The sequence below is a fragment of the Plectropomus leopardus genome, chromosome 3, assembly GCF_026936395.1.
Source record: "Plectropomus leopardus strain MGB_pleo_1.0 chromosome 3, ASM2693639v1, whole genome shotgun sequence".
NCBI lineage: Eukaryota > Metazoa > Chordata > Actinopteri > Perciformes > Serranidae > Plectropomus > Plectropomus leopardus.
This window is the reverse complement of record NC_142178.1, coordinates 26,823,902-26,836,324: the sequence shown is the minus strand read 5'-3', so window position 1 is coordinate 26,836,324 and position 12,423 is coordinate 26,823,902. Positions and strand designations below refer to the sequence as shown.

Here is a 12,423-nt window from a genome sequence, read left to right as displayed (position 1 = left end):
ACTCACAATGAAACAATGACACACTTTCTGCCACCAAGGGGCAGAGTTTTTCCACAGCTACATCATTTAATTTATCACAGCTCTCAGCACTGACAATGACTCCAGTACAAATTAAAATGATAAAATATGAATAGTCAGTTGATTGAAGTGAGTGAATTATTATTCAGAAGCACCACTGTCTCCCACAGTTAACTGATCTGGGTCTTTGAGATTTTTAAAGCATTTAAGTCTAAGGGCAACTACAACATAATGACACTGTTTAAGGGTGCGCTCTGTACATCTTAGCTGTTGTACTTTTATTATTAAGGTTAAAGAATGAATTGTCATTTAGAAGACAGAGAAATGGATTTTAAAAATTCCAAAAAGTAGCAATAAGAGTGCAGTCCCAAAACATATGTAGAAATGGAGCATTAATAAAACTAAAAGTACAGTTATAGCAAGAAACCAGATGCATTATGTCATCTATAAGGCGTAGCATAAGCCCTATGAATTAAAATTAAAAAAAACATAACTCTGCTTTGACTGAATTATAATTTAAGTGAATAAATATCACCAGAATTACCAAAGAGTTGATTAATCAGTCAATTTACAGACAATTAATTGCCACATTTTTAAAAAAATAAATATTTAAGTCTTTTATCTGCTCTTTAAATGATATTGAGTTTTGCGGGTGTTATTTTAGATTTTGTTCATATTTTTTTTTTTTTTTTACTTTAGGGTGAGTTTAAATAATTTTGAGGGGTTTTTTTTTTAGGTGTTTTTGGTATATTCAGTGTTTTTTTTTTTTGTTTTTTTTTCCACAATGTAAGTAGTTTTCTATTTTTAAAAAAATCATTTTGAGTTTTGGAGGTGTTATTTTAAATTTTTATAATCTGCAACACTTTTGAGTTTGCTGCGTTTTTAAAAATATTTTAAATAATTTTGACATTTGGGGATGCTTTTTTTCATATTTTTTAATGAGGTTTTGGGTGCCTTATTCTATTTTCTTTTTTATTTCGACTCTTTTGGATATTTAAATATTTTAATAATTTTAGATGGATTTTTAGGCTTCCTAAAATAATTTCTTCTTCTCAGTTTTTTGGATGTGGATATTCTAATTTATGTCACACGAGGGCAGTGACGCCCTCTGCTGGAGGAAGTCCCGCCTCCTGCGACCACTAAAGACTCTCATTGGTTCTCACACATGCCGTTCAAATAACAGCCATGTCTAGATTATGGGTCAGATAGAAGACCATCGCTTTTAATCTGGTAGACTTCTATGGATGTATTACTTCACCGTTATACGTTTGGCGATTGATATCGGGGATAAAGTGAAATCTTCCCAGACTCAGGACAGATCTGACGCTCCTCTGCGGCTTCACCTGTTTGTCAGCGGAAATACGGCAGGATGTTTATTATCAGACGCTGAAACAATTGACGGCGCGTTTGTCGAGCCTTAAAAAATAAAAAAGGTGTTTCCCTCTCAGGCTGTCAAACACAAGAGGACTATAGATGTGAATCCTTTCTAACTGCGGGCGGCGTTTAACACAAAAAACATCCAAAAATGATGTCAGGAAAGCATTTCAAGGCGCATGAAGTGAGCTGCTGCATCAAGTATTTCATCTTCGGTTTCAACATCATATTCTGGGTAAGTCCCCTGTTTGCTGTGTGAGGACTTCAGGCCTCAGTTTAATAACACACACACCGACATGACACTTTTTTATTCTCCATCAACAACAAGCAGATTTGAATTCTGCCAGAGCTGTTTTCTTTCATCCACGGATGATTTCATCCCCTGCAATCAGCTCTCTGCTCCTGCGTGCACTTGCTCGCGCTGACAGCTTTTGTTTTTGTGTAGACAGCATCAGTGAGAGGAAGCTCTGATGAAGGGCTTTCCCTCTCATAATACCGTAACTCCTGTTTACATCCGAGGACATTTAATGGTAGTGTCAGTGATGTTTGTTTATCCCTGCTCATCCAGCACTGAAAGAAATGAAACACCTCCTCTTGTGCCTCAAAACCTACCAGTAACCCCATTAAGGACTTGTGGATGCCCCACTCTGGGCCTCCAGGTACTAATTTTAACAGAACCTGGTTAGGTGCTTTTTCTGAAACAATAAAGGTCTGTTTTCGACGGGAGTTATTAGGAATATCAAATGGCTTTAGTAGGTTAATGTCATTCATTAATACTAAGTATGAAGCCCTCTCTGCAGGGAGGGGTTGGAGTTATGGATTACAGCTGCAGTGATTAGCTGACTAATTTTTCAGTCAATTGACAGAAAACTACATAATTCATTGTTTAAAAATGACAAAAAAATATTTGGGGAAATTTTGTCGAGCCTTGTACCATTTTCTGATGTTTTATTGACAAAATATTAATCTCTTAATCTCTTAAATTGATAAGGGTGAGGGGATCGATATAGCATATATCACAATATTTTGCGTGGCAATATTGTATCAATACACTGATGCCAAGCATCATTTTTTGTTTCAAATTTTAAATGATTTATATTGCAATTAAAAATGAAGGTTTTGGTAGTCCACTAGAACAATAATGCTTTACTTAAAATGCCTTACTTTTAAATAAATGCAATAAAAAATGATTTATGTAAGATAAACAGACTGAAAAAAATATTGTATTGTTATATCATTTGCAAAATGCAAAAAAAAAGAAAGGATAATAAATTGTATTACTCAGCATCTTGCCAAATGTTTAAAATTGCAATAATATTGTATTTGTATCCACCCCTATTAGGTTGTAAGTAAACGTTGTTTTATCTTCATTATTGACAAATCTATTATTATGTAGCCTATTTTATTTTCTTGATTAATATGTTGTCAGAATTGTCAGAAAGTAGTCAAAATTGCTTGTTTTGTCTGAGTGATGTACACATCACAACGCTCAATGTACAACGTTATAACAAAAGAAAATCAGTAAATCTTCACATTTGAGAAGCATTTTTTGCTTTACATTTGAATGCAATGTTTAACCACTTACCAGACTTGTTGCGAGTTAAGTGTCCATAGTTCTGCTAATTGTTGAAGTTGTAGTCATGATATCAGCATATATTGTTATACAATAAATATAAATTGAGAAATTGTTAATGGATTAAAAATCCAAATGGGACTGTCAGTTTTGGGTTAATCCAGTAAATTAACTAAAATGTTTTTTTAATGCAAAAATCATATTGAAATCCAACATTGCCAAGCAGCAATCCTGCTAATTAATTGAAGGAGAACAATCTAAAAAGGTTTGATAGTTGACAGAGTTATATTGTCTCTCACTATATATCCTTGTATCGCCTATCCCCTTTTTAAAGTTGTACCATAAGTGCAGCCAGTATGTTTGTGGCCCTTCACGGCCCCCACACAGTGATGAAGAGGAAGGCCACCTGTCAGGCCCTGCAGGATCTTAGGCTGCAGACAGTGACCTCTCTGACCCCTTCGCCATTTATACATCATCTGAGGAAGTTAGCTGTTTCAAAAGCATCTGTTTCTCCTTCCTCCTCTGCAACTGCTCCACAAATCAACACTTGACAAGTTCATTTTTTTAAGTGCTTGAGAAAAATGCTTTACTGTATCCAGTCTGTAAAAAAAAAAAAGCTCTTGACTTCAGAGCATCAGTATTTGTTTATTTGTTTTTTAATCTTGCCAAGTGGGTTTAGTGGGTTTTTATTTTTCTCACAAATTATTTTTAAACTTATTAGGAACAACATTTTTTAGACCAAAAACTGACATTCACCCTTATGTCAGATAAGTGTATAATTAAAAGGTGTATATATATATGCAGGGGACTTTTATTTAATTAACGACATTTCCACTAGAAATTGATGCATGTAATGCAAAAAAAATCCCCCAAAAACATTATATATTAAGAGTTCTACTCTACAAAATAAAACATTTTTAATGTTTTTTTTAACACTTTCTCGAAGTCATTTTAGTGTTATTTTTATTAATTTTTTATTTATTTATTTATTTTTTGTTGCTTACTTTCAGGTTATTTTCTTGTAACTTTTTGTAAATTTCCCGCTAATGTCTTAGCCATTTTTTGTGAAGTGGATCATTGTCCTCTTCCACTCATGCCTTTGAAAGAAATCAAGCCCATTTGGTCAGGTGCTAAAGGGTTAATTATAATTCTTAATGGCTATTATAATTAAAATGAATTCAAATGCTGGTGATACTTTGATTTATGCCTTTTCAGATCCTGTTTGTGGTTTTGACCCATTACTCTGTAGGTGGAAACTTGTACAGTCATAATGCGTTCAGGCTGTTAGAGGATGATTCTCATGTAGGAGTCTCCTGCTGATACTGCAGACTGACATGAAAAATATGAAGTTAATGGATCACTGCCAGGAAAATCTCTCCGTGGTTTCTGTGGTGACTACTGTTGCAGTCACAGCAAAAATAATCCTGCTCTTCTGTCTCTTTCTTCTTTGTCTGATAGTTCCTCGGAGTGGCGTTCCTCGCCATTGGGTTGTGGGCCTGGAGCGAAAAGGTGATTTTACTCCTCATCTCTCTGTGTTGAATTGTGTGATTTTTTTTTCTTTAATAATTCATAAACTAAGCATTTATCTTCTGTCGTTTGCGGCCGTCTGCCTGCACGACATGATCGCGGTGGCTTTACTGAATCAGAAAGGAATGTCATGCTCTCTGGTGGGACGCCCGTCTGAACAATGGACAGAAGAAAGGATCTGATGCATTTCACAGATTCATTCATTGCATAGTCTCAGCACGAGGGTGTGAAAGAGGATAGAAAGTCCAGTGAGCTTCAGTGTGTCTTGACTTTCACTGAGGAACCTTTAGAAGATCAAGATCACATCCTAGATTAGTGTTTCATCTTTCATATGTAACAAATGATTATTATTATCCATTAATCTGATTATTATTGTCTCGATTACTTGATTAATTGTTCGGTCAATACACGTATCTATTGCAGTTTCCCATAGCCACAAGGATGTCTTCAGAAAATTTGTTTTAATTGACCAACAATCTAAAAAGCCCCAAAATATTTAATTTAAAATGATACAAAATAAAAAAGAAATCGAGAAAAGTGCAAATCATCACATGCACAATGGAACCAGATAATTTTTGGGGGGGTTTCAAATAAATTACTTAAAATTAGAGTAGTAGTCAAACATTTTGGAGAACAGAGAAATAATTTGTTTTGCAAAGAGGCAGATGAGAAGATTGATGCTTCTCAAGGACCTCTATGTTAAATAGGGAGGTGGGAAACTGCTCTCTTGACTCTGTCCAAAGGTAACAAATGCCACTTACTTGAATCTCCAAACCTCACAAATTAACATGTCATACCTGTTTATTTTAATCTGGAAGCAAATTCAAGTGTAAAAAAAATGCTGTTTTAGGAGTAAGTAGAACTTCTGTTCCTGCCAAAAATGTTTATTTTAGTTACCTTTGGCCTGAGGAAGGTGAGTTGTTTCCACCTGATTTCAATCTTTATGCTAAACTGGGAATGGGCAAATTTAAGGTAATTTAGTGAAAATACTAGCTGTAATTTAATTCTCTGTGAATCATTTGTTTCAGCTCATGGCATTATTAAAACTGGAATAATACAAGCTCATGGAGACTGCACTCTTTTGTAAGCCTGTAACCCAACTCTTAACTTGCTTTGCTTGGGGGCCACAAAGTGACAGGAGGTCAGGGGCCAGTTGCAGAAACCCCATACATGTTTCCAGCATTTTAGGATATTTCTAGGATTTTAGAATATTTCAAGGATTTTAGGACATTTCTATAATTCTACAACGTTTCTAGGAATTTAGGACATGTCCAGGATTTAGGACGTTTCCAGGCTTTTGGGACACTTCAAGGACTTTAGGACATTTTTAGGATTTTAGGATGATTTTAGTACCTTTCTACAATTTTCAAATGTTGTGGGATTTTAGGATGTTTCTGGGATTATTGGAGGTGTCTAGGATTTTAGGACATTGGGAGCTTAGCTAGGACCTCTTTCGGGGGTTGCAGGGGATCCCCCAATGGCACTTTTTTAATAAACAAGCTCTATTTTGGAGCTGCTGTATGCACCGTGGCACCTAATGTATAAAGTACAAAAACAATTCCCAGTGTGAATCACTCTATTTTTATTGAGAATTAGAAAGTGGTTGGGAGGCCACTATGCACCCTATTGGGAGCCAGATTTGGCCATGTGGGCTGTAAGTTGAGTATCACAGCTCTAACCCCTCGCTCTGTTTTCCAGGGTGTTCTCTCCAACATCTCGTACATCACCGACCTCGGGGGCTTTGACCCAGTCTGGCTCTTCCTGGTGGTGGGTTGTGTGATGTTCATCCTCGGATTCGCTGGTTGCATCGGAGCGCTGCGAGAAAACTCTTTCTTGCTCAAATTTGTACGTCGCCTTATCAAACACATTGTGAAGAAATGAGAAAACGTTTGTCCTAATATTTGTTGAATGTATTTCAGTTCTCCGTGTTCCTGGGTATCATCTTCTTCCTGGAGCTGACTGCAGGAGTCCTGGCTTTTGTCTTCAAAGACTGGATCAAGGACCAGCTCAATTTTTTCATTAACAACAACCTTCGGGCCTACAGAGACGACATTGATCTGCAGAACCTGATAGACTTCACCCAAGAATATGTGAGCACCGTGTTTCTTTATCCAAAATACTGATTTCACCCCAATGTTTTTTTTACTATTTCTGTGGGACTGTTGACATAAATGTGGGCTTTTTTTGCGCGTGTTTTTAACCTTGTAGTGGGAGTGTTGTGGAGCTTTCGGAGCTGACGACTGGAATTTGAACATCTACTTCAACTGCACCGATTCAAACCCGAGTCGTGAGAAATGTGGCGTGCCCTTTTCCTGCTGCACCAAAGATCCGGCGGTATGTCACCACAAAACGCTCACCACACTTGGTGTTTCTAATACACAGACAATTTATTCACATTTATAGTAAAACTCAACAAGCCTGGGTGTAATTTGGTGCTTTTGTGTCTTAGCGCAAATTGAGTATCTGTCTAACATGCTGAAACCTTTAGTTTGAGGGGAAATTGTGAGGGTCCTCCCTGTGACACATAGTTTGGTTATCTGCGTCCTCCAGAAGGTTCGCTGACTCTGTCAACTATCATGGCTGCCTTCCAACAGGACGTCGAGGCCTCACTGTTTAGTCCTCTCAGACTCTGCCAGAACTGCAAAGTCTAAAAGCGGCTGGGAGGAGTTATCTTGACCAAGGCTCTTTTTTTTTAGCAGAAAAATGCTCAAATTGCTGCTCTCTGTGCAGAGCAGTGACAGTGCTTCAGCAGAACAGGCACGCCTCACTGTAATAATGAATGCTGCACAAGAGACTTTTTTATTTGCTGACCGATGAACACGATGTTCCACCCAGGTCATCCTCTTTGAGAGCGACACTTCCTAACAAGTTTAACAAAATGAAAGCACTTTAGAGTTTTGTGTAGTTTGTGTGTTTTTAAGCCTTCTGAGGCAAATCCAAGACTCAATCCCAGTACATCCTTACCAATTAGCCCTTACTCCTTAGCACGTTCACGTTAAGGATCTCCTGATTTTTGTGTGTGTTTTAAGAGTTAGGGCTACATGATGTTTGTTCACTCATGCAATTTTATATATTTTTTTATATTTAGCACTGTAAATATTTTTTTATAATATTGCTTTTATTTTTGTACCCATTAATGTACCTACATTTGAATCCTTATTTACATTTGTGTGAAGTTTTTATTTAATTCTAACTATTATGCACTACTGAGGACGGCACAGTTGGAGTTTAGTCATGCTTGCATAATGAAAATAAAGTTTTTGAAATTTTAAAAAGAAAAAAGAATAAGCATAAATCATGTTGTCTTCACAGGAGGACGTTATCAACACTCAGTGTGGCTACGACATCCGAGCAAAAACAGTGAGTGGCTTAACAGAAATGTACATTTGTAACGGAGATTGAGACCCTCATCTAAAAATAAGCTGGTGCTGTAAAACAGTCCGAAGAATAGAAATGGCTCTTGCTTATTTTGCCTCTGGCAGGTTTATTTGACTGCATGAGATCATCAGTTACTCCACCCTGGGCACAATATTCCTCTTTCACTATGTTTCCAAACTCCACAGTCTTCAAAATACAGCAGCTGGCTCCCCATCAGCACTTTGGGCTGTGCGGTATTACTCATGCTGCAGCAATGCACGGGGTATTGAAACCCCTCCCCCATCATTAGCTTTGGCCTTAGTCCATAGAAGCATAATGTAAGGAAAAGGCTGTGTTTGTTTCCTCAACTTTAAATGTGAGGAAAAAGCCAGAGTGAACTCTGAATTTTTTGCAAATGTCAGAATAGAAAAACAGCATGCTGAGTTTGTGTTAACAACCAGGATGTGTTAGTTAAGAGGGATTTTACAGCTAAGGGCTTGTGAGGAGACCACGAGATGAAAAAAAGAATCATGTGCTACCATCAAAAAAAAATGTTGTCAAGTACTGCAAAGCAAAGTCAATCCCAACTTCATTGCACACAGTAACTAAGATTGAAGACTTTTAAAAGGCTAAACAAAGTAGAAGACAAAACGTTTAATCTGGACTTGATTTTCAGACTTTAATACTGATTTGTTTTATTTTTTATATTTTCTGTCAGGACTCTGAGCAGCGGACCTTCATCCATATCAAAGGATGCGTTCCTCAGTTTGAGAAGTGGCTTCAAGACAACCTGACGGTGGTGGCAGGCATCTTTATCGGGATTGCATTACTACAGGTGAGAAACAATGTGAGCTATTTTAGTTTATCTGATCTCTGTCAAACTTTCATTTTCTTTATGTAATTTTTTTGTTTTTTTTTTGTTTTAGATCTTTGGCATCTGTTTAGCGCAGAATCTCGTGAGTGACATTGAAGCTGTGAGAGAGAGCTGGTAAGTTTTTCTCATTCATTCATTCAGTTCTCCATAAACTGCGTATTTTGCGCCAAAACACGATCTTTTCCTAACCAAAACCAAGTAATTGTTGTGCCTAAACCCAACCACACATCCGCCAAAGGATTTCAAAATGTAAAGTTAATTTTTCAGCATATCTGCTACATTGTATCCAGGTGCCCAAAAATGCCACTGTGCCTCCAATTTTTGCGGTATTGCTTAAAGAAAATTACCATGTGGCCCAAAAAACATTTTTCCCATAGACCAGCATTATAAAATACATTTGAAAAACTGTGGACAGAAAACCTCAAACAACAAGGTCAACACAGAGTCTTTGATCCATGGAGGTTTAATATTTGTAAGACGTTCCTTGTATGCACCAGGCGAGCAATTCTCATTTAACTGAACAGGTGCCATCTTGGTGTCTGGTATCCAGATCCCATTAATGTATCCGTCGCTTTCAGAATCGTACAATGCCAACAGTTTTTCTGGCAATTGTTAGCATGCTAACAAGCCAAATTAAGAAGGTAAACATAGTCACCCTTATGCAGTTTATTTATGTATATTTTGTGAGTATGTTGGCATGCATTTAGCCCAAAGTCCCAAAGTTTAGTCTAGCATTAAAAGTCAAATTTGCAGCAACACTTAGAATTCAGAACAACGTAATTGTGAAACGTGCTTTTCTTGTGACCTTATATGTAGTTTAAGTTGTGCCAAACACAGCAACTCTACCTAAGCACAGCGTCAGCCTCTTGCCAGTCGAGTTGTGTAATTGTGCATTTTATGTCTTCATTTTATCACCGCTCTTAATCACCCTCTTGTTTTTACAGTTTGTTTACCTAAGACCTCTGCACCATCTCCAAAGGCAAGAAGGATGTACCATGTAAGCACTATAAGATTTCATCAATAATGTTGCAGCATATAAATATTTATATTGATATTGATTGATTCCATTGATTTTCCCCTTGTGGCTTGTCTTTGCAATAAAGTGTTTTGGTTTTTTTTCCACAGGACTGCAGTTTGGACGCTCAGCAATGAAGGGAAATAAATTAATCAAATAATGTGTCCCGAACAAAGAGTTATATGTAAATAGTAAATGTAGAGTTATTTTTAGAGTTATTTGTAGCCCTTTTTTTGAATGAAGCACAGCCTTTAACATGTATTGTAGTTCAGTGTTTTTAAGCCTGTGAATGGGGTGCGGAAACGGTCCTAACTTGTAGAATAAGTGTTTGATTTGTTTTATCAGAGGGAGTGCTTCATTCAGAAAGGGCCTTGGTTTTATATGTCTCACAGCTGCAGTTTTTAATACTGCTTGTAAGGGTTGTGTACAAAGAGAAAAGTGATTCTGGACATGCACTGCATGCCTTTTGTCTACTGGTAGGACATAGGCGCTCCTAAATGTATTTCATTAAGTATTTTAAAAAACGATTTGTAAAATAGTCCTTAGTTGAAAGTGAATCGGCTGGTTAGCACTTTGAATGTTTAACTGAATTTACTCAAAGCGACGGAGAATTAACTTTATTTCTATCCGTGCTCGGATTATACAGATACATGCAGTTTGTGAGGCTGAGGTGGATGTAGTAACATGTAGTGTCATTAAGGAATGATGTTGTAGGCTTAGTTTGTTAAGAGTTTTTGCAGTTGCTTAAAAAAAAGGAATCTAAATATATTTAAAGATGTGGCATCCAAATCAAAACTCAGCCTTAAGCACTTTAATCTTCATATACGAGCAATGAAGCTCGTTGCAGTTTCTGTCATAACGGACTGTTATTTTTAGTCATGCAGCAGCCACTGGAGGGGGCACTTTTCCTTAAAAACTTGCAAACTGCCTCTTTAACTTCATGGTGCTCCATAATGTCTGAATACTTTTTCCCAAAGCAGTTTGACAGGAAATATTTTTCAGCACGTTTTCAGTGTTGTGCAGTTCCTTTGCACATTACCTTACTGTCAGTGTTCATTCAGTTGTTTTCCTCTATTTTTTAAGTGTTGCTCATGTGTTTCTTTGATTGAACATGCATATATGAACTTTTGTTTGTTGTGGATTTTTTTTTCTGTTTTGATCTTTAAGTTTTCACTGGAAAATTAGGATATGAGTGATCTCCGAGGCTCATCATGAATGGCATGCTGGTACTGCTTGGTGGCACATAACTGCACGTAGAAATGATTGTTTATTTTGGAATATTTTATTTTGGTCAGCTTTATTTTGGGCCACAAATCGAAGTTGTTATTCTGGAACAAAATAGGAATATGCCTATTTTCCCACAAGGGAGTCTTGGGAGACAGAAAATTTGATCCAACCATCTTATGTATTTTTACTCATGTTTGGACTGAGACAACAATGTGAGGACTACAGGTAGTAGTTCTGATTGATTTCAAAGATAGATATCAAATGGACTGATTTTGTTTTAACCCTCCTCTTGCGTAGTCTAGGGTGAGTTTATTTAAAGCGACCCTTGGGATGCACATAGAAATGATTAATAACCTCAATACACACTTACCTTGAAGGCAGAGCACGTAGGCTCTCTCACCAGCTTTATTTTTAATGCAAACATAAGAACTGAGATATAACGTGTATGATTTTCTTCCGAGACATTACCTAGAGGCATATCGTTTTACATCAACCTTTAACAGAACTGCACAGCATGAAAGTAAAAGCAGCTATTCTAAAGTATATTAAGGTGCTGTGAACCTGCAGTATGCTATGCAGAGCATTTTCCTTTGCAGTCAGATCTTCTGCAGCCTTGATGAACATCCTTACACAAAAGGTGTTTTTAAAAAAATGCATTCCTGCATTTGAGACCTTTTACATCAGCAGTGAGGTCAAATATCCTGTTTTTTTCCACTAAAAGCTTCATATGATTGTTGTTGACTGATCACACTTTTTCTTACTACTCAGTGCCATATTTGTGATTTCTACATACTTCTGATTATAACTTTTGTTTCATGTGTACTCCTGATTCTGGTAAAAAAAACTGGACGGTGACAAATTGTAAATATATATCTGAATAAATGTGGGTCTTTGTTAATGTTTGTCTGCGTATAAATACTGTATAGAGATTGTGGGTTAAAGTTGATTGAGTTTGGCCCATTAAGGTTTTTTCCTTTTTTAAATTTACATAGTAATACAGCTCACACTCGGCGCAAGTCACACAGCCATTAAACAACCTTATTAAGAAGGCTTAGTTGTAACAGAATTGGTAGGCTAAATAAATAAAATTACTCCATACCGCCACCTAGTGTTTGTTTGGATAAATAAGCCTTTTTCACAGCAGATATTTTGACTCAGGAAAAGCACAGGTGCTACTACTAACACTAATGATGGCTCTGCTGTATTGAAGTGAGAGTGATAATGAGCCAGCCTGCACAACACCAAGAACCTGAAATCAAAGCAGCTAAATGGAATTCAGCCATCATTCATTTGATTATTTACACCCGTTTTTGTTTGTTTGTTTGTTTGTTTTTTTGACTGTGACAAGTCAAAATGTCTTCAGTGAAAAGGTCTATTGTGACCTTTTCTACACAAGAAAAGCAGTTTGATTTTTCTCAAGGTTGTGTATTTGATATCTGACTTAAAGGTCCAGTGTGT

The 12,423-nt window shown here is 36.8% G+C and overlaps 1 protein-coding gene across 2 annotated transcripts; it reads left to right on the top strand.

The window, feature by feature from the left end:
• The first annotated feature begins 1,185 nt into the window (after positions 1-1,185).
• On the top strand, positions 1,186-11,863 carry LOC121942417 (tetraspanin-5). Of its 2 annotated transcripts, XM_042485618.2 has the most exons (10): positions 1,187-1,627; positions 4,424-4,474; positions 6,191-6,337; positions 6,412-6,582; positions 6,701-6,826; positions 7,805-7,852; positions 8,568-8,684; positions 8,776-8,837; positions 9,668-9,720; positions 9,849-11,863. In XM_042485618.2, exons 1-9 carry the CDS (start codon positions 1,544-1,546, stop codon positions 9,678-9,680), a joined length of 819 nt encoding a protein of 272 aa, XP_042341552.1. In that variant the 5' UTR covers positions 1,187-1,543; the 3' UTR covers positions 9,681-9,720; positions 9,849-11,863. The 2 variants fall into 2 exon arrangements, with proteins under 2 accessions (XP_087932103.1, XP_042341552.1); XM_088075977.1 differs by lacking the exons at positions 9,668-9,720; positions 9,849-11,863 and having other exon boundaries at positions 1,186-1,627; positions 8,776-8,841.
• Positions 11,864-12,423: the final 560 nt, after the last annotated feature.

What these genes read in the sequence shown, in the direction of transcription:
- LOC121942417 (XM_042485618.2), top strand. Translation starts at nt 1,544, where the DNA reads ATGATGTCAGGAAAGCATTTCAAGGCGCATGAAGTGAGCTGCTGCATC. An exon ending in GCTGCACCAAAGATCCGGCG is followed by an intron (nt 6,827 to 7,804) that starts GTATGTCACCAC and finishes TTGTCTTCACAG; the next exon opens with GAGGACGTTATCAACACTCA. An exon ending in ACGACATCCGAGCAAAAACA is followed by an intron (nt 7,853 to 8,567) that starts GTGAGTGGCTTA and finishes ATTTTCTGTCAG; the next exon opens with GACTCTGAGCAGCGGACCTT.